This window comes from Schistocerca serialis, chromosome 4 (assembly GCF_023864345.2).
Source record: "Schistocerca serialis cubense isolate TAMUIC-IGC-003099 chromosome 4, iqSchSeri2.2, whole genome shotgun sequence".
NCBI lineage: Eukaryota > Metazoa > Arthropoda > Insecta > Orthoptera > Acrididae > Schistocerca > Schistocerca serialis.
Window position 1 is genome coordinate 316931500 of NC_064641.1, and position 23168 is coordinate 316954667.

At 42.7% G+C, this 23168-nt stretch overlaps 1 protein-coding gene across 1 annotated transcript in view; it reads left to right on the plus strand.

The window, feature by feature from the left end:
• LOC126474415 (glutamate receptor ionotropic, NMDA 2D-like) overlaps positions 1-23168 on the plus strand; it is a 580517-nt gene that overhangs the window by 452716 nt on the left and 104633 nt on the right. Inside the window, exon 9 of the mRNA XM_050101884.1 lies at positions 13635-13816. Within this exon, the coding sequence (XP_049957841.1) occupies positions 13635-13816 (182 nt within the window). The remainder of the gene's footprint in view (positions 1-13634; positions 13817-23168) is intronic.

Here is a 23168-nt window from a genome sequence, read left to right on the forward strand (position 1 = left end):
GCATCATTGAGATATCTTTTAGCCTTGGCAGTAAAACGAAATTTAATAATTTATCATATGGATGTTAAAACGGCATATTTAAATGGGAAATTGGAGGAGGAGATATACGTCATTCCACCAAGGGAAGCCATAAAAACCAGATCAGAAAGTAAAAAGATTTGGCGTTTGAGAAAAAGTATTTATGAACTTAAACAAAGTGGACGTTGCTGTAATCGATGTCTACATGAAACTCTAATAAATATGAATATGAAGCAATCCAAGGCAGATCCCAGCATTTACTATAAAGGGATAAAAGAAGAAATAATAATAATGGCGATATGGGTGGACGATTTCTTTATCCTGACTGAAAGTGAAGGCCAAATGAGAATTTTCAAGAAACAGCTGCAAACCAAGTTTAAGGTGCATGATTTGGGAGAAGTCAAACGTTATTTAGGTATGCAGATTACTAAGGATGAAGAAAGACAAGAATTGAGCATAAGTCAATCATCATACACGGAAAAAATATTAAAGAAATTTGGCATGAGTGATTTCAAACCCATAAGTACTCCAGTGGAAGTCGGAGTGAAGTTAAGTGTACATGAGACTGATGTGGAATGCGACAAGAATGTTCCTTATTTAGAAGCAGTAGGGAGTCTGTTATATTTGTCTCAAACATCACGACCCGACATTGCTTTTGCCACCAATGCAGTGAGCAGATATTGCAGAGACCCAAAGGAAAAGCACTGGCAAGCTGTAAAGAGGATATTCGATACCTAAGAGGAACCTCAAACTATGAGTTAAAATACCATAGAGATGGTAACGCAAAACTAGAGGGATATAGCGATGCGGACTAGGGGAGTGAATTGGGAGACAGATACTCCACCAGTGGCTGCTGTTTTAAATTAATGAGGGGCCTCACGTCATGGTCCTGTCAAAAGCAAAAAACTGTTGCATTGAGCACCGTAGAGGCCGAGTATATGGCACTATCTTACACCACACAGGAAGCATTATGGCTACGAACATTAATAAGTGAAATAAAACCCAATTTAATTGAGGAACCTACAACCATCTTCTGTGACAATAAGGGAGCCATAAGCCTAGCTAAAAATGATGTTACTAGTGCTAGGACAAATCATATTGACATACGGCACCATTTCATTCGGAACCACATAGAGCGACAGAACATTGCCGTGGACTATCTGCACACAGAAGACAAGTTAGCTGACCTTCTGACCAAACCCTTGGAAAGGGAGAAGTTTGAGAAGGTTGTGGGACTATTTGGTTTATCTTGTGGAAGCAACACACAAAATATAAGTTCAAGGAGGGGTGTTGGAATTGTGTGAACAATATATTTCGTGTGCGACGGCGCAAAGTGCACTGTGTAAATCTTTGGCACTGTCTAACACTCTTTGTGTGTGCTAATTATTCTGTTGTATTCGCTGTAAATTTTTTGTTCTTGAATGTGCAAATATAGTTATTAGTCAAATGTCCTTCTTTTCTCCTTAATACTTATTCAGCTGCGCAAATTCAATACTTGCCATAAGATTCCCTTGAAAACAATAAGAGACATGTATTTATCCATTCCGAGACGACTGGATGCAGTTTGAATGCCAGTGGCTTTCCTACACCACATTAGGATCACAGTGTGTTTTGTTTCTTGTGGTTCCGTATATTTGTCCACCCCATGTACGTAGGTTTTGCTATAAGGAAGAAAGGAAGATAGGGGTTTAATATTCCGGTGACAAAGAGATGGTTAGAGATGAATATGTAGACATGACAGTGAAGGTCAAAAGCATCAGAATATACGAGTGGAAACTGTCGTCTTCTGGGTTAACATCACAGCCACGAGCAATTCAGAGAACACAGTTTCCACTAATTTGTTGTTAAAATAAATGTTGTGTTAGATACTGTTGGCCGGTTTTGAGGGTGTTCTCCTTCTTCAAGTGCACAAATAGATCCTGACACTTCATCTGACGCCAAGCTTTTCGTGACAGAGTAGCATCCATTGCGTCTCTACATTTTCGTGGATGGTACGACCACATCCATTTCTGCACTTGCAAAATAAGCACACATCGAAACCAGTCAGTAGTGCTTCACAAATTATCCATTTGAACCAACACTCTGATGGGAATAACGTCATTCTTTGCAGTTAAACGAACGTCCATCAGGAAATGCCCTGTTAGAGTCTAAATGTTACTGTTCGGCAACACATAGTCACAAATGTTCCCTAGTTGTGGCACCTTAAAAATTAATCTTCCTTTCTGTTAATAATATACTATTGTTGGATTATACACTCAGCTGTTTTATAGATGATATTTAATTCACGTGATCGATTTCAAAATTTTACAATTTCAACTTCAACCATGCTTGTGGCAGTCCACCTAAACCGACACATTCAAGTACATATAACGAACCAAAACGTATTAAAATCAGTAGTGCGATGCACAACATAAAATTTGCCAATTCTTATACACACCCATCATGAGCTCTAAATCTATAGTCTTCCAAAGCATCTCTTAGGAAACTGTGCAATCTTCTTATGTTACAGATTGCGTTGTTTTCTACATAATGTATAAAGAGTAATCAAATGACAATGCAACAGGTGGAAAAAGTAATTAAACTATTTATTATTTCAAAAGCAATCTCTACAACAGTTAATACATTTACTCCACTGTGAGCCAAGACGGTCAGTGTCCTTATGGAAAAATATTTACTATTGCCTGCGGGACCACGATTGTACACATGCGCGCACCTCTTCGTTCGAAGCAAATCGACAACCACGGAAGTCTTCCTTCAGGGTTCCAAAAACATGGAAGTCGCTCGGGGAGAGGATAAGGACTGCATGGAGAATGGGTAAGGCACACCAGCTCCAGGAAAATACTGACGATGCATAAAAAGTTCTCGGTTTACTTGCCGCATCAAATTTGGATAAAATCCCAAGCTTTCGATGACTACCTCCGTCATCTTTGTCAGGACTCCGTCGCGAAAGACTTCGTAGTCAAATACTGACGACCTTTTTTTTTTTTTACTGGAAGAGACTACTGCCCCTTGACTTTCTGGAACTTAGTGACACGATCAACTTTTTACAGCGGTGTGTGGAGGCTTTGCAAAAGTTGAAGCGTGCCATCAAGCCCAAAAGCCCAAGAATGTTGACTGATGGAATCATGCTGTTACAGGATAATTCACACCCACACGTTCCAGAGGTTGTTTCGACTACGCTGCAGAAGGTTCGATGGGGAACCCTTACTCGTCCTTCACACAGTCCTAATTTCTCCCCATGCGATTTATATGTTTTTGGAGCCCTGAAGAAAGATGTTTGTGGCCGTCGATTTGCTTCGGACGAAGAGGTGCACGCCTAGGTGCAAACATGGTTCCACAGCCAACAGCAAACATTTTTCTATGAAGACAATGAGCCCCTTGTTTCACAGTGGGATAAATGTATTAACACTTGTGACGATTACTTTTGAAATTATAAACAGTTTGTTTATATTTTTCCACATGTCTCGTTTTCATTTGACTGCCCCAGATAATGCTTCGCCCGTAGTCTCATTGACCTGAATCCATATTACGCTGTGTTGGTGTTGAGTTCTTCCGCAATTGTGGTATTCGTTGAAGTTGGTGGACGAGTGGACCTGAGGCGACAGCACAGCGTGATAGCCGACTGTCATTCAACGACGGTTCTCCACGTAGCGCTTAATGGTGCGACGCCTCAAGTACTTTCTTGGTTACAAGGGCTATGCCGAAAGATTTTAGCAGAATGTGTGAAAAAAATTTATTTGCAAAATTAACATTTACAACTTTTCAAAATACTCTCCATTAGCACATATACATTTTTCCAGTCTCTGAAACCACTTAGAAAATGTGTCAGACCAAGCTTCTTTTGGGATGTCACTTAGTGCACTCTCCTACGCTGCAATGGCCTCTTCATCTTATGAAAACCGCTGCCCTCAAAGTTTTTCCTTAGTCTTAGGGAACAGAAAGAAGTCACAGGGGGCCACGTCAGGTGAATAGGGGGGATGGGGTAACACTCGCACTTTTTCCTTCTCCAGAAAGTCCATTGTTCTGGCAGCTCTGTGCGCAGATGCATTGTCGTGATGCAGCAGAAGGTGCCCACTCTTGGACTTTGGATGCTGTGACTTCCATGTGGCGATGACTTTTGGAAGACAATCGTTCACGTACCATTCAGCATTGACTGTACGACATGGGTTCAAGGTCACAGAGGTGAGATGCCCGATCTTTGTGAAACAAGTTGCCACCATCTTTTTTCCAGAGCTCCGACTTCGTTGAACTTTTGTGGGTGGTTCCTCCCCTGGAAAGCACCGCACAGAAGACTGTCTCTTCGTTTCAGGGTCATAATGGTAGACCCACGTTTCATCAGTTGTGACGATATTGTAGGTGCCTTGGGACTTCCCTCCATTGAATTTTTCGAGCAAGAAACGACACTAGGTCACTCTCGCCTCCTTTTATCTTTCTGTCAGGGAATGTGCCACCCAACAGGCACATCTCTTAGTAAGGCCTAAGTGACTATGAACGATGGTCTGTGCTGCTGTTGATCCAATATTTAGGGTCCCTTCAACGTCACAAAATGTAAGATGTGGATCTTCTTTGATCATTTTCCTCACAGCATCAATGTTTTCAAGAGTCACAGCTGTTGCTGGCCGACAGGGAGGAGGTTCATCTTCAATTGACTGCCGACCCCTCGAAAACTCGCGAAACCAATTTCCAACTGTGTCCCTAGAAGGGGAAGCTTCACCAAAAACACGCAGCAAAGAAGAATGGCATTCTTCGGCACTTAAACCCTTTTTATAATCGTAAAAAATCATGGCGCGAAAGTCGCGGCCCGACAGCTCCATCCTGCACCGTCTCTGACTCAGCACTGCCTGTGCTTTCTTACCGCGCTGTGGGAGGATCGCCGCTAGCCAGGGGCTGCACGCGCACGTCCCAAGGTCGAAAAACATCGCTCTTTCGAATGAAAACAACACCATTGTCCTCCGCGTTACGGTTTACGAGCTGCTACAAACTTTCGGCATAGCCCTCGTATGACTGATTGCGCCGTCCACCTTCACGTAATCTAAAAGCCAGGTTCCCTCTCGCTGTCTTACTGCGCGTATGGCATTTGGACTGGTAAGCAACAATCACGAAAACAATTCCTCGTTTTTATTTAGATGAAACGCTTCCTGTTCATTTTCGGAAATCGCCGTATTTAAGCTTATAACGTTTCACTGCGAGAGATATTGGGAATCACTGTACTACTCTCATGCTTATCGCTCCTGCAGGCTTGTTCTAGCATTGAGAAGACCCCCAGGCCTTGTATGTAGTATTCAAAGAGCAAATTACTGATCTAATGAATTTTATGCGCTTTGCACCTCAAATCAGTAGAAAAACAATTATTGTTTTCAATTCACTTGAAATAATTACGTTTGATTTTTCATATTGTCACGTCGTAGCCACATTCAAGTCCAAATGCGAGAGCAGGTCGTCAGTGGAATAAAATACTCAGCACTAAATGCTCGTTTATTACGAACACTACAGCATAGCTAGAACAGAGCTGATCTCCTGCACGGAGAGTGCAGCTATTTACACAAACATCGATTACTAGACAATTCTGGTATTTATATAGACATCAAACATTGCAGAATACACAAACGAAAGACATTCAAGAACCTTCCAAATCTGATAAATACTACCTAACAAACATTTGCTTGAGGTCGGGTTCGAACTGACGACCCACAGCACGCCAGCCAACGATGCTAACAACTACTCCAGACTGCATGCACTGGAGCTCGCGGGATTGCTCCCTCTCCCAGATTAACAGCGACCCACTGTTTCAGAAGCACTCATCGAAGCCGAATCTACTCGTAGATCTTGACAGTGGTCATCTGTATGGAGGCGGATCCTCGCGTTCTGGGGCTCACTACATCCTCTTCACTATGAGGAGCATCGAAGGCAGCCCCTCCCGTCGAAGCTTCGTAATCATCGAGTGGGTCTTCAGCTTCCATCAACCTTCCGTCGTCGATCTGCCTCTCTGGACTGAAGTAGGGTTGCATATGCAGGACACGGACGACGTCTGCGCTTTTGTCTTCTTGGTGAAAAGTCATAATCATTGACTTAGTACGTGACGTCTGACAAGCCTAAAGTAGCGCCTTAGTAACTTCTCCGATAGTCCTACTTTCCATATAGGTATAAAAATCTACATCTACATACATATTCTGCACTCCATCGTATGGTGCGTGGCGTGTACCGCTACTAATCCGCTCCTTTCCTGTTCCACTCCCAAACAGAGCGAAGGAAAAACGACTGTTTACATGTATCCGTACAAATCCTAATTTTTCTTAACTTCGTGATCCTTACGCGAAATATATCTTGACAGCAGTAAAATCGTTCTGCATTCAGCTTGAAATGCCGGTCCTATAAATTTTTCCAGTAGTGTTCCTCGAAAAGAACATCGCCTTCCCTCCAGGGATTCCAATTAGAGGTCCCGAAACATCTCCGTCACACTTGCCTGTTATTCGAAACTAATGGTAATAAATCTAGCAAACCGCCTCTGAATTGCTTCTTCGATATCTTCCCTTACATCCGACCTGGTGTGGATCTGAAAAACTCGAGCGTTACTCAAGAATGGGTCGCACTAGTGTTCAATATGTTGGCTCCTTTACAGATGAATCACACTTTCCTACAATTTTCTAAATAAACCAATGTCGACCATTCGCCTTCTCTATTACAATCCTAACATGCTCGTCCATTTCACATCACTTTCCAATTTTACATCTAGATATTCAATCGACGCGACTGTGTCAAGCAGCACATTACTAGGGCTGTATTCGAACACTACAGGATTTTTTTCTACTCATCCGCATTAACTTAGATTTTTATATATTTAGAGCTAGTTGCCATTCATCACACCAACTAGAAATTTTGTCCACGTCATCTTATTTCCTCCTACAGCCCCTCACTGACGTTACCATACCATGTACCACAGCATCATCAGCAACAGCTAACTGCCGCAGATTTCTGCTCAGCCTGTCCACTGTATCATTTATGTATATAGAAAATAATAGTAGTCCTATCACATTTCCCTGGGCACTTCTGACAATACTCTCGTCTGTCTCGCCGTCGAGGTAACTGAACAGGGCTCTGGTGCTTAAGAAGTCTTCGAGCCACCCACACATCTAAGAACATAGTCCGTGTGCTCGTACCTTTGTTAACAGACTGCAGTGGGGCACTGTGTCAGATGCTTTTCGGAAATCTTAGAGTATGGAATTTGCCTGTTGCCTTTCACCTGTTGTTTGCAGGCTATCAGAGAGAAAGGCAAGCTGAATTTCACACGGGCGATGCTTTCTAAAACCCTGTTTATTTGTGGACAGAAGCTTTTCCGTCTCAAGGAAATTGATTATATTCGAACTGAGAATATGTTCAAGAAATCTGCAGCAAACCGATGTTAAGGATATTGGTCTGTAATTCTGCAGGTGCGTCCTTGTACCCTTCTTATATACTCGAGGCACCTGTGCTGTTTTGCAGTCGCTTGGGACTTCGAACTGGGCTAGAGATTCGCGATAAATGCAAGCTAAGTAAGAAGTCAATGCCGTACAATACTCTTCGTAAATCGAACTGGAATTCCATTCGGGCCTGGCGACTTATTCGTTTTCTACACTTTCAGTTGTTTCTCTACATCAGGGATGCCTATTACTATGTTCTCCATACTAGAGTTCGTGAGAAGGTCAAGTGACGGTATGTTTGTACGATTCTCCTGCATGAACTATTTGTTAACCGTGAAATTTAAAAATTCGGCTTTCTTTTTGCTGTCTTCTATTGCCACACCAGACTTTTGCTAAGGCTTCACGCATCGATATTTTTACAGACGCACAAATCTCTACTATTTTTTTTCTGTCCTCCATACCAAGCCCCTGGCCTCTATGTCACTTTTATTTGGACTGCACAGCCCAGCAGTGGGTTGACAACGAAGAGAAGCTCGGTAGTTGGGACAAGTTCCAAGCCGAACTGAAGACGATCAGCGGCAAGTCTGCTTAGCAGAAGAACCATTGAAGAACAGGCCCCAGCGTCATGGGGAAACGGCATAGCTGTACATACATAATGTTTTTCCCTGTGACACATTAGAAACTGAAAACATCTCACAGTTGATGAAAAGATGTTTGAATGTTATTTTCGCCATTTGACTGTACAACTTCTTTATTTTGTATTACTATCATGATTCGACCTTAAGCCATCATGAAGTGCAACAATGTTAGGTGTAATTAGACTTTTTTACAGTGAAGTCATCGTCAAAATCTATTGAACGGGGTGTCCCTACGTGTAGATAAGAACAAAATCACCGACATGTATGGCAGACAGGCAACAAACATGTTTTCCAGCCATAAAACAACTGAGCTACAGAATGAACACCGAAACATAGTTACATGTGCAGTGAACATGGTCTGAAAATATGACTATACATTTGTTTTCAGAACATGTTCACTGCACACGTAACTACAGCATTGATGTTCACTCTATGGCTCACTTGTATTATGACTGGACAATATGTTTGATACCTATTTGCTACACATTTCGTTGATGATGTACTTATCTATTCGCTGGGACACCCAGTTCAGCTGATCTTGGCAATGACTTTATATAACGAGGTCTGATTATATGCAACACTGTTATACTTGATAATGGGTTAAGGCCGAAATCATGATAATAATACAAAATAAAGAAGTTGTACATACAAATAGCGGATATATTATTCAAACAGTATTACATGACGTGGCCCAAAAATATGAAATGATTGTTGATGAAAGGAGTTGTGGAAGGTACGTACAAAGTTCTTCTGGTAAAGGATGTCACAACCACCGGGGCGTTCATTAAGTGGAACCAGCGTATCGAGGAGATGCAACAGAAAAGATACAAACGAAAAAAGTATTCGTCCGATTCCCGAAAGTGGTCCCTACAGCAGTTGTGAAAGACCACTACGACGTCGCCTCTCTCATTTTCCAAATAGTGAGAGAAGAGACACAGCATTTTGTGCCTCAGAATTGTCGGACTGAGTAAGCAAGAGATAGGAGCCGTGAATGTCGATCTGATACGTCAGGAGAATTTGAAGCAGAGGTGTAACGGTCTTTAGCACCAATAGCTGCCACCAATCGAATGCGCCATGAAAAATCGACGCGACCAACTTGTCCCAACTACTGAGCTTCTCTTCGTTGTCAACCCACTGCTGGGCTGTGCAGTCCAAATAAACGTACACACTTTCCAAACACACCATAGCATCCAACCTGTTGCATTCTTTCAGCCATTTCGGCGGGTCATGACCAGCATCTCTTGAGAACACTTATAGATGGTTGATACTGCTGGCTTGTAATTTATTGGTCTGCTGAAAACATGGATCGTGGGAAGATGTAATGCTTCCATTACGGTTCCTGTCTGTGTAGGCGACGGCTTTTAAGTTGCCTAATTGGAGTCATGGTGATGCAGATGTTTTGAAGTACCAGTCCTCTCCACCAAACAATGTCACACCATAAACACATTCAAGTCCAAATCCGAAAGCAAAGTCGCCACTGAAATACAACAAACAGCACTGAAAACACTTTTATTACGAACACCAACGCTCTACATGGAGATTTTCAATTTTTTATAGAAACATCGAATATTCCAGAATATACAAAAATTAAAAATCCAAGATATTTCAAAAATTTTCCAGAAACGATAAATGTTCTGGTGTCGCGTTTGAGCTGGCGGCCCAACCGTCGCCAGCCAGCAACAATGACCGCTAGGCCATACTGTATGCAACCGAGCTTGCGGCAGTATTCAGTTCAGAAAGGAAGGAGAAGTTTGAAATGTGAATTAAAATTCAAGGAGAACATATAATAACTTAAAGATCTCCCAATCATTTCATTATTCCGTTAGAGACGACAAAGAACATGAAAGATAAGTTGAATGGAACGAATGATGGAATAGCTTATAAGATAAATATCGAAAGTAAAATAAGGATAATCAAGTATAGTGGAATTAAATCAAGTGATTCTGAGTCAAATGAGACGTTGCAAGTAATAAATGAGTTTTACTATTGGTTTGTAAAATAACTAACAATGGCCAAAGTAGAAAGGACGTGAAATGCAGGCCGGCAATAGGAAGAAAATTGTTTCAGCAAAAGAGAAATTTATTGAAAATGAATATAAATTTAAGTGTTTGGAATGTAGTCTTGTACGGAAGTAAAAAATGGACAATAAACATTTCAGACAAGAAGAGAATAGAAGCTTTTGAAATATGTTTTTACAGAAGAATGTTGAAGATAAGGTGTGTACATCGGACAACTAATGAAGAGATAAGGAATCAAATTGAGAAGAAAATTTATTTATGGCGCAACTTGACTAGGAGGAGGAATAGATTAATAGGACACACCCTGAGGCATAAAGGAACCATCAGTTTGGTAATTTACTTATTAATCGCATCAGAAAATATACACCATGTAACCGAAACAATACACAGAAACAGTTGTAATTTACTTATTAATCGCATCAGAAAATATACACCATGTAACCGAAACAATACACAGAAACAGTCTGAAAAGCTTGTAACGGTGTTGTACGATAGGTTTTACTGACAAATACTTACTCAGAAGAGGATTCGACAAGTTGCACTGTTTCTGAGTTAATTAGCATTGAAGCTAGGCAATCAGGTAGTTGTGCGGCCTTGTTCTATCGGCCCACAAGAGACTGTCGCCAAATGCGTTCGTTTGATTTCCTAAAAGTGAACAAGAGAGCGATACAAAAATTGGATATGGGACAGTAGTAAGGATGAAACACGAACAAGCTCAGGAGTCTCGTGTTCTATCATCTACGCTGGGAGAACGACTGACACTAATTGTGTATCTGGTGGGCCGCTCGAATTTGGGGCCACCACCTGATCGGCTAACTTTAATGTCAATTAACTAAGAAACGGCGCGACGTATCGATTTTTTTCCTAACAGTTATTTCTTTCTAGCCCGGCGGTAGATTCATAGCGGATGCCCGGGGAGTCGGATGTCTGCTAGACATTAGACTTTCTGGAATGGAGTTGATCTCAGATTTTCTCTGCCTCGTGATGTCCTTAGGTTAGTTAGGTTTAAGTAGTTCTAAGTTCTAGGGGACTGATGACCATAGCTGTTAAATCCCATAGTGCTCAGAGCCATTTGATCTCAGATAATCTATGATGCTTCTGCAAGTCTCGTCTAGGGCAACATCAGCACGTCTGGCATGACTGGCCCTGGACTGGACAGGACAGGCAAATTCTGTTGCAAAGTAACAGAGAGCTAACGCTGGTTTTCTCCGAACACGAGAATGTGTCCTTCAAGTTGTTCCAGAGGATGTTATTTCTTGCTGATACCTTTCTTTTAGCGTCGAAGCAGTGGGTTTTGTAAGTTAGAATTCGATCAAGGGTGACGTCTAAATATTTGGGTATAGCGTAATGTTCTAACTGAATATCTTCCCTGCTCACCTGCCATTTTCTTCTTGCTTGTGTTTTAGGTGGAGGCAGGATACTTGTGTCTCTGACGGATTGAGTTTTAAATGGTTGTCGTGGTAGCAATTATTGAGGTCTTTTACAGTTAGGGACAGCTTCTTTTCAACATTCTCGAAACTTGTATCTTGTGCTGCTATTGCATAGATGAAACTTTTGTTCCTTCTGGGAAGGTTCGTCATTGGTGTAGATGTTAAAGAGAATAAGATCGAGGACGCTTTCTTGTGGTAGACAATTTGTATGGTTCTTCCATCTACGAGGGGTGTTTTAAAAGTCTGTGCAAAAATAATAACTAGTTACATGTTTGGGGTAACCCTTTTTTTCGACATAGTCTCCTTTTAGGCTTATACACTTTGTCCAACGCTGTTGTAATTCGTTGATCCCTTCCGAATAATAGGAATTGTCCAAGTCTGCAAAGTAGCTATTAGTTGCTGCAGTCAACTCCTCGTTTGAATGAAATCTTTGTCCCGCCAGCCATTTCTTCAAATTGGGAACAAACAGTAGTCCGAGGAAGCCAAGTCTGGAGAATAGGGGGGATGTGAAACGAGTTGGAATCCTATTTCCATCAATTTTGCTGAGGTGCGTGCTGGTGCATTGTCGTAATGGAAAAGGACTTTTTTGGAGTCCAATCGCTGGTGTTTTTCTTGCAGCTCGGTTTTCAAACGATCCAATAACGATGAATAATATGCACCTGTAACAGGTTTATCCTTTTTCCAGATAGTCGATGAGGATTATCCCTTGCGAATCCCTAAAGACAATCGCCATAACCTTTCCGGCCGAAGGAATGGTCTTCGCCTTTTTTGGTGCAGATTCTCCCTTGGTAACCCATTTTTTAGATTGTTGTTTGGTCTCAGGAGTATAGTAATGTATCCATGTTACATACACAGTGACGAAACGAAGCTTAAAGTCCTGTGGATTCTTCCTGAAAGCTGCAAACCATCCTTGCAACACTTCACACGATTCCGTTTTTGGTCAAGCGTGAGCAATCGCGCAACCCATCTAACGAATAGCTTTCTCACGTCCAAATGTTTATGCAAAATATTATGTACCCGTTCATTCGAGATGCCTACTGCACTAGCAATCTCACGCACCTTAACTCTTCTGTCATCCATCACCATACATGGATTTTATCAATGATTTCTGGTGTCGTAACCTCGACAGGGCATCCAATATGTTCAGCATCACTTATTCCCATATGGCCACTCCGAAAATTTTGAAACCACTTATAAACTGTTCTAATCGAAGATGAAGAGTCACCGTAATGTTTATCAAGCTTCTCTTTAGTCTCCTGAGGCGTTTTGCCTTTCATAAAGTAATATTTAATCACCACACGTAATACTTTTTCGTCCATTTTTTGACAGTCACTCGACTTCCTTGATTCACACGAATGTCAAACACAAAGAAAAAGACCATTATGGCTGAAACTTGGAGTGCGTTATTTGCAAAGATGCTACTAACTAAACATGACCTCGATACGCGCCAATGCTGCCGTCTCTCGGACTTTTCAAACGCCCCTCGTACTTCTGTGGTCTTGCAGTTCAACAAAACAACTTCCGTTCTGTAGCAGGCATACTAATGTTTGAGTTAGTTCATAATCCTTTGTTATTTCATAGAGCTTGTTTAGCAGTAAGCTGTGGTTAGTTGTGTCATATGCTGCCATCAACTTGATGAAAATTACACCCATGATTTTATTGTTTTCAAAGCCATCTTCAGTATACTATGTTAGGTGCAGTAGTTGAGTGGTGCAGCTTGTTCCGTTGTAAGTACTGGTTCTATTATTTTGGACAGTCTGTCTAATATAATTTGGTAAGAAGGGAAGTATGTGTGTTTGACACGATAGAGGTGAAGGGTAGGAAGGGGGAGACAGTGGGTTAAAAACTGTACAGAGAGACAAGGCTTGACTGCACTATGCAAGTTCAAATGGATGTTATGCAGAAATAAAGAAACTTGCACAGGACACAGTAGCTTGATGAGCTGCATCAGACTAGTCTTCAGACTGAAGATAACAACAGCAACACAGTTCAGAGTGACTTCGGAAAGCTAAGTAAACGGCTAAACCAATTAAGCTTAGTGGAAATGTTAAACCTAGAGAAAGGTGTTAAAGAGCACTGCAGCCCTATTTCTGCTCACATTCTATCCAGGATGTCACTACTCTGTGATTCCAGCGAGCTGGACGCCTTCATCTACGATGGGACGGTGCTGGACTACCTGGTTGCGCAGGACGAAGACTGCCGCCTGCTCACCGTCGGCTCCTGGTACGCCATGACGGGCTATGGCCTCGCCTTCACACGCAACTCCAAATACGTACAGATGTTCAACAAGAGGCTACTCGACTTCAGAGAAAATGGTGAGTTCTCAGTTCATCTTCCTTTATTTTATTATGACACAATCACCAAAATCATTTCATATTCCCGTGATCGGTTCCGGTCAGCCAGTGGCCAACAAAAGACAAGACGCACACATCGCAAGCGCTGAAGTAACGTCCCCGTGGCGTTGTCAACCAACGCGAGTAACAGTATCGCGAAACGTCAGAACACAGTGTCACTAGCCCGCGATCCTGCCGCTGTGTAGTTCCGACACGTGCAATTCTTCTCCTTTTTACACGATGCATAACACAATCGTCTCACAACCAGTCCACATTCAGAAGTGATTTCTAAATACGATACCCGCTGTTTAATCATTGTTACAGTACTGATGTCCCATTTATTTTGCCCACCGCAGATAATTTTTTATGTACAACTAAAATAGAGAAGGTTTTGAATATGGCTGGGTGGTCAGCGACCGTTTACAAAGTAAAATTAACAGCAATAGCAGCCCTCGGTCGCAAAAAAGGAGTCTTTTGACCCGGGGTTCGGCACTGCTGCGAGTGCATTCATCAGAAATAAATCTCTCAGATTGGCCTATAACATAATTACAAATTTAAAGGAAACAAAAAAAATTTAAGTGTAAGTATTAGCTAGTAATACAAAAAAGGAACAGTACTTACATGCCACGTCTTAAACTAAAAACCAAGCGATAAAGCTTTAGTCACAAAATTTGTAAAACAGATTACATCAAAGGCAAGCCACTATGGGCTGCTCACATGCGTCGAGCTACGGTAGCATCAGACTGAGGCACCCGACGCAGGTGAACAGTACACCAAGAGAGCCATCTGGTAGCCGCAAATACAAACAGGCAGCTTAACGTTCAGAATGTAGACAGACGAACGAAATGAAAATCAAATATCAGGTAACTGCTTTATATCATAAGAAGAAGCTTTTACTACGTAATTGTAGCTGCTCATCAGGAATGAGACCTTCATTACGAGAAATATGTTTAAAAATTTCTAATTCTTCGAGAAAATGTAATCAACGGCCTTTCTTCTCAGTATGCAAAATGCTGACATGGTTAACAGCTTTGGGTGCGTGACCTATAATTAGAAGATGGTCGGCAAAAGACGAATTCTGGGTGCTAGTGCCATTTTTTCTTAAAAGATGTTCTTTGTATCTGACTGTAAAGGCACGTCCTGTTTGTCCTATGTAGTAAGAAGAGTAAGTGTCGCAAAAAAACTTACAGATACCAGAGTTTTTCAAAGGGGAGCAGGTCGATTTTAAATTGAAAATAAGAGTTTTTTCAAACTATTATTGGTTGAAAAGCCGACATTTCAGTTGTATTCATTACTAAAAAGGCGTTGAATTTTATAGGGTTTGGGTCCCAAGAAAGGAATAGAAAAGAAATTCTTCTTTTGGTTGGACTCAATGACAGAGGTGCCGAGTGTAGTAACACTTTTAACAGTTTCCTTTTAAGGATGTCATCAACTATGGCAGGTTCGTATTCGTTCAAATGTGTGTGAATTCCTATGGGACCAAACTTCTGAGGTCATCGTTCCCTATACTTACACACTACTTAAACTAACTTATGCTAAGAACAGTACACACACCCATGCCCGACGGAGGACTCGAACCACCGGCGGGAGAGGCCGCGCAATCCGTGACATGGTGCCTAAGAACGCAAGACCACTCCGCGCAGCTTCGTATTCGTTATTAACTGCTATAGTTTTTATCAAATTAATTTCTTCCTCGAATGTTTCTTTCGAGAGTGGAATCCAAGTAGCTCTGTGAATAACCTAGCGGAAAAAAGCGTTTTTATAAGATTGAGGGTGCATGGAAGCAGCAGGTAAAATCTGATCGGTATATGTTTCTTTACGAAAAACTTTAACGAGATTTTATTTTCTTCTACTCTCAGCGTCAAGTCAAGAAAGTTCAGTTGCCCGGGCCTCGTTTTCGAGTTCACTGGTGAAGGAGATTTTCCCGTGAAGTTCATTAAAAAGATTGAAAATACGGTCAATACCATCAACAGGTCCTTTGTAGATGACTTAAGCAGACATATAATTTTTCTGTTTTTTAAATGTTTATATCTACTGCATTTCACGTTGTACTATTCTTTTCTGCTCTCTGAGTTATTTAGCTCCCTTTGTAGCTCTAAAATGGCGTTTTCAGCCCTTAAACTGTATTTATAAGCTATTTTGTAGACAATTTGTTAACGTGTCCTCCTGCTTTGTTGCGTGGTAACGTGCTCGCCTCTCCTGCAAGCGGGCCCGGTTTCGATTCTCGGCTGAGTTGGAGATTTTCTCCGCTCGGGGACTAGGTGTTGTGTTGTCCTCATCATCATTTCATCCTCATCACCGGCGCGAAAGTCACCCAATGTGGCGTCGACTGAAACAAGGCTTGCACTTGGCGGCCGAACTTCCCCGGATGGGGCCTCCGGCCAGCGATGCGATACGCTCATTTAGATAAAATTACTGCTTTTTACTTCATGTACAAAATAATGTTCATCATAACAATCGTCTGTCTACATTTGGAATGTTAAGTAACCTGTCTGTAACTGCGGCTACTAGATGGCAATCTTGGTGTAATGTTCATCTGCCTGCAATTGCTAAAGAGATCGCCTCAGTCTGATGCTACCGTAGCTCGATGCATGTGAGCTGCCCATAGTGTCTTGCCTTTTATGTATTCTGTTTTACAAATGTTGTGACTAAAGCTTTATAGCTTGATTTTTAGTTTAAGACGTGACACGTAAGTACTGTTCCTTTTTTGTATTACTAGCTAGTACTTACACGTAAAAATTTTTTTCTCCCCTTTAATTTTGTAATTATGTTATAGGCCAGTTTGAGAGTTTTATTTCTGATGAAGGCACTCATAGCAGTGCCGAAATCTGGGTCAAAAGACTCCTTTTTTGCGACCGAGGGCTACTATTGCTGTTAATTTAAAATATAAAATGTATGATGAATGTTGTTTAGCTAGCAGCGATACATCAATCAACACGGCTGCATGTGGGGACATCCATTAAGTGAACTCAAAATGGTGAGCATATGTCTAGCAAAATCTCACCAAATCTCATTTAAAGGGAAGGGGTTACAATGAAAATTTCACGTCAACTTTTTAATTCGGAGACTATTGAAGTATCCGCCAATCTTTATGGTCTCTCCGAACTGAACTGAGTACTTTACACAAGTGTTCATACGCGGAATCCCCGATTGGAAACGAGTACCTCACAAGTGTTATATTGCATTCAGGGGCCGGCCGGGGTGGCCGAGCGGTTCTAGGCCCTTCAGTCCGGACCGCGCGACTGCTACGGTCGTAGTTTCGAATCCTGCCTCGGGCATGGATGTGTGATGTCCTTAGGTTAGTTAGGTTTAAGTAGTTCTAAGTTCTGGGGGACTGATGACCTAAGATGTTAAGTCCCATAGTGCTCAGAGCCATTTGAACTTCTTTATTTTTTTGCATTGAGGGAGTGCGCTGCAGCACGGGTCGAAGTCACTGCGTCTGTCTGTCAGTCAATCGTGTTATTCTGCAGCGCAGATGAAGCCGATATTACAGTGTTCAACATGAATTTGCATAAAAGCCTATACAATGCATACGTTAAGCATAATGCAGGCAAGCTGAAAGAATGTCCGAGCAAGAAGTTATCATTCGTGGAAGGAAGCTAATCTGAAGCTCACAGACAAGAATTCTCGTAGTGTCATATTAATCAACAGTTTGAAAACCTACGAAATCGTACGGTTTAAAGGAAGGTACAAACAATGTTGTCTTTCACCTGCAAAGTAGGTAAAGGTTCAATGATATTTAACGTATACTCGCATAAAATACCAATAAAATGTCAACTTTTTAGGGTTCCATCCAAACGATTAGTACTATTTTCGTGGAGCCTTTTTGTCCTTCTGTCTCTCCATCCATCCGAATACTGTGCAAGGTTGGCACGTTTAAAATAGTTTTTTTAATCACATATTAAAAACACTGTTCGATACACTTTCTAAATTAAAAGTGGTTTTATTAAATTATTTTTTTCGGTGTTTAAAATTGATTTTTACGTATTTTTACCTAACTACGGGTAACCCTCAAGTGAGCGGTGAGAAGGGGAGGGGTTCCCATCAAATATCACCAAGGAGAGAGGGGTGTCCAAATTTTAAAGAAAATCACTCACTTAATTAACGGACGCCCCCTTTCATGTAACTTCGTTCATAACTAATATCATCCTATATATATATTTTTTTTTATACTTTGTAATTTACTTCGTTTCCTCAAGACCTGCTCAACAACTTACCATTCACGTAAACATGATGATACTGAAAAAAGGACACAAAATTGACTTAGACTTTCATGTACTAGCGCATGGGGTAGGTAGGTCCACCACGGGTACTGCAACTCGTACATTTGACTCTGCAGTTGACAATATACAGATGACGACGAAGGGAGAAGTGCACACTGGTAAATCAACAAGAAAACGGCTCTGGGCACTATGGGACTTAACATCTCAGGTCATCAGTCCCCTAGAACTTAGAACTACTTAAACTTAAATAACCTAAGGACATCACACACATCCATGCCCGAGGCAGGATTCGAGCCTGCGACCGTGGCAGTCGCTCGGTTCCGGACTGAAGCGCCTAGAACCGTTCGGTCACCGCGGCCGGCGGTAAATCAACCAACCATCTTGAGTTGAAGGATTGTGTGACCAAAATGTACACCAACGAAGGGAAGGTAGAAATGCTGGTCGTCTATAGAGAATATAAGCAGACCAACAATTGCAATATGTGTTTCCATTTGTTTACTGTCAACTCCAGCAAGCGGACGTGTTATGTTGCCCCGGTGCTTACACAGCGTGCTACTAGGGGAGAGTCAAAATCAAATTTATGTTACGTTTTTAATAGCAACATGTTTACGTCAATAGTACTTTGTGATACGTTTTTGAACAAGTATTGAGCAGAGAAGTGGATTATCGGATAAAAAATTTAAGTACTATTTAAAAAAATAGGTACTGCTATTCATATTTTCGTAACTAACGAAGTAACAAGAAACAATCATACTGGTAATGATCCATTGGTAGCTAAACAACATTTACTTGGTAGCCTACTGTTTTATTTTGCTTCTAGACGAAAAGTAATCTATAATCGTTATAAACATATCGGGAACAGCAGTGATCGCAATGAACTGGTAATAAAATGTCAAACGAAACTATTTGGTTCCAGAGACGTTTTTAAGTTTCAAACCTCTGTAGTCTATACGGATGGAACATTAATAAAACAGAAAAACTGCAGGGACGGACTCTTGCCTGAAAATGGAGGAAGAAACGTCCTTCAAACATGTGTCCGGAAATGCATCGTTGCCATGGTAGATGGTGCTGCCGAATGAATGTTCCTCTGAATGATTCACATGGCTCTAAGCACTGTGGGACTTAACATATGAGGTCATCAGTCCCCTAGACTTAGAACTACTTAAACCTAACTAACCTAAGGACATCACACACATCCATGACCGAGGCAGGATTCTAACCTGCGACCGCAGCAGTCGCGCGTTTCCGGACTGAAGCGCCTAGAACTACTCGGCCACAGTGGCAAGCGAACGTTCCTCTGAGCACGTGCCCTGTATCCCTTGTGTGTTGCAGGCTGTGTGATTGACGCAGCATACTGTAAGCAACAGTATGGTGCAGAATTTATGTCGGGAACAAGCCGAGATGGTGTTTGTGTACGGCCGCACAGATGTAAACGGTCGAGAGACAGGATGGCTGTATCAAAACAAGTACCCTCAAAGACACCACCACATCACACAACTTTTCAAGCCAGTTTTGAGCGTTTGCGTCCATTTGGTTGGCCGTACACAAACACCGTCTTGGCTTTTCCCGACATGAATGCCGAACCATTCTGCTTCTTATAGTGCGCTGCGTCAGACACAACAACCTGAAACACACGGGGAACACACTGCACGTGCTCAGAGGAAATGTCATTCGTCAGCACCATCTACCTTGGCAATGATGCATTTCCGGACCTTTTTTCCTCAACTTCCAGTCAGTAATCCGTCCCTGCAGTTTATAGGTATTATTAATGTTCACCCTGTAAATGAGTCCGCAGCTAGTGGTCTAGTGGCTAACGTTGTTGCCTCTGGGTCCCGAGTTCGATTCACGGCCGGGTTGGTGATTTTCTCTGCCCAGGGACTAGGTGTTTATGTTGTCGTCATCATTTCATCAACATCATCATCATTATCATTGGTGCAAGTGGCTCGCTTGGACTAAGAAAAAATTGTGACTTTGTACGGGTGCTGATAACCGCACAGTTGAGCATCCCACAAACCAAACATCATCATCACCCTGTATATGCAGACTGAAGCGACGAATGAAAATTTGTACCAAGGCCGGGATTCGAAACCAGGTCATCTGCTCAATACGCAGATGCCTCTTATCACTACACCCCCCTGGCATACTGGCTTTGCACAAATGCCTGGACTATTCTAGTGATCTGAGATGTAAATGGAAATTTGGATTGAGGAGAGAGGCGTGTAGTTGAGTAAAGCCACTGTGCCAGGGATATAGTGGTTAGCACATCTGGCGAGTGAGCAGGAAACGCAGGTTCGAATCCTGAGCTTGGTGCAATTTTTCATTCCACTTGAGTTTGCATAGATGCATCACAGTAATAAAATATTATACAGAACAGACTTAACCACCTTAAAAGATTTTTTTTTCGTAAGTGGTGAGCGGCTTCGACCCGATGTGAATCATCTTCGTTCGGAACTCCAGTGATGGTGTGTGGTGGAGACGACGGCTTGGAGCAAGGACTGTGGATACCACCCACTGAGCAGTCGAGATGTGGTACTCAATTCCTGCTCCGTGCCGTCATCTCCACACTTAGTGGCTGGAGTATCCACATCGGGCCGAAACCAGTTACCACTTATGAATAAAAATGGTTCAAATGGCTCTGAGCACTATGGGACTTAACATCTGTGGTCATCAGTCCCCTAGAACGTAGAACTACTTAAACCTAACTAACCTAAGGACATCACACACATCCATGCCCGAGGCAGGATTCGAACCTGCGACCGTAGTATGAATGAAAGTGGTTTTATGTTATCAAAACTGTTTTTATAATATTTTATAAAAAGCCATCTTGTGATGACAAGGTAACTGGGATACCCTGTACACTGAATGCTAATGTCGTCATTCCTACTTACCTCTGCGGCAGTGCTGAAACGTGAATCTTTTGCATATGCGAGCAGTGCATTCTGACATGACTGCATAGGCTTCCGTGACCAGAGTCAGCTGAAAGTGAATCTTTTGCATATGCGAGCAGTGCATTCTGACATGACTGCATAGGCTTCCGTGACCAGAGTCAGCTGAAATAAAGGTTTTGTGAGTATTGTACCGCGTCATAAAGTAAAAACCTATACCGAAGAAACCAATGTTTCGCCCACAGTAACAGTAACTTGCTTCTGGGACTACTGATGTGCATAGCTGTGAGGAGTCGCTTATAATTTGTCATTGCCGTTCACTGAACGTGGCGTAAAGTCATAGTTTTAAAAGGTCATAGTTATGATTGGTCACTTGAAGCGGAAGGAGCGAGAACATTATTGTAATAGGTTGATACGGTGGAGGGAGTGGGGATCTGCTGTTGTCCATTGCTTCTTGCACTGTTTGCTACGATTGGTGCTCATCGGCGGGTGAGGCGTGGCTTACCGTTTTTCTCCTACTGGTCGCAGGCTGATAGGAACACGCCGACGAGAGCACGAGCGCTACATTCGTCTTGCGTAAGTCTGTAGTGGTCGAACACCGACAAGACTGCGACAAGGAAATCAAGTTTAACGAAACCCGCGTACTGGCTAAGCAGCCGGCTTTGGCGAAACGCAAGATCAGAGAAACCGTAGAAGAATAAAACATTCTAACAACATGAACAAAAATGGTTCAAATGGCTCTGAGCACTATGGGACTCAACTGCAGAGGTCATCAGTCCCCTAGAACTAGTTAAACCTAACTAACCTAAGGACATCACAAACATCCATGCCCGAGGCAGGATTCGAACCTGCAACCGTAGCGGTCTTGCGGTTCCAGACTGCAGCGCCTTTAACCGCACGGCCACTTCGGCCGGCCACAACATGATCAGCGAGGATGGATACAAGCTTGCCCCATCCTCGCTGTCAGCCCTCAGAGAGCGACAGACCGCACCAACAACACGTGACGCGAGCGCTCAAACGGCGGGTAACTGCCGCCGCGCGGAATGCGTCTGCCCACGCCTCATCGCCGATGAGTGTCAGCCACAGCAAACAATGCAAGAAGCACTGGACAACAGCAGATCCCCACTCCCTGCACCGTAGCAACCAATTACACTACTGGCCATTAAAATTGCTACACCACGAAGATGACGTGCTACAGACGCGAAATTTAACCGAGAGGAAGAAGATGCTGTGATATGCAAATGATTAGCTTTTCAGGAGCATTCACACAAGGTTGGCGCCGGTGGCGACACCTACAACGTGCTGACATGAGGAAAGTTTCCAACCGATTTCTCATACACAAACAGCACTTGACCGGCGTTGCCTGGTGAAACGTTGTTGTGATTGCCTAGTGTATGGAGCTTAAATGCGTACCATCATGTTTCCGACCTTGATAAAGGTCGGATTGTACCCTATCGCGATTGCGGTTTATCGTATCGCAATTTTGCTGCTCGCGTTGGTCGAGATCCAATGACTGACTGTTAGCAGAATATGGAATCGGTGGGTTCAGGAGGGTAATAGGGAACGCCGTGCTGGATCTCAACGGCTTCTTATCACTAGCAGTCAAGATGACAGGCATCTTATCCGCATGGCTGTAACGGATCGTGCAGCCACGTCTCGATCCCTGAGTCAACAGGTGGGGACGTTTGCAAGACAACAACCATCTGCACGAACAGTTCGATGACGTTTGCAGCACCATGGACTATCAGCTCGAGACCATGGCTGCGGTTACCTTTGACGCTGCATCACAGACAGAAGCGCCTGCGTTAGTGTACTCAACGACGAACCTGAGTGCACGAATGGCAAAACGTCATTTTTTTCGGATGAATCCAGGTTCTGTTTATAGCATCATGATGGTCGCATGCGTATTTGGCGACATCGTGGTGAACGCACATTGCAAGCGTGTATTCGTCATCGCCATACTGGCGTATCACCCGGCTTGATGGTATGGGGTGCCATTGGTTACACGTCTCGGTCACCTCTTGTTCGCATTGACTGCACTTTGAACAGTGGACGTTACATTTCAGATGTGTTACGTCCCGTGGCTCTAACCTTCATTCGATCCCTGCAAAACCCTACATTTCAGTAGGATAATGCACGACCGCATGTTGCAGGTCTTGTACGGGCCTTTCTGGATACATAAAATGGTCGGCTGCTGCCCTGGCCAGCACATTCTCCAGATCTCTC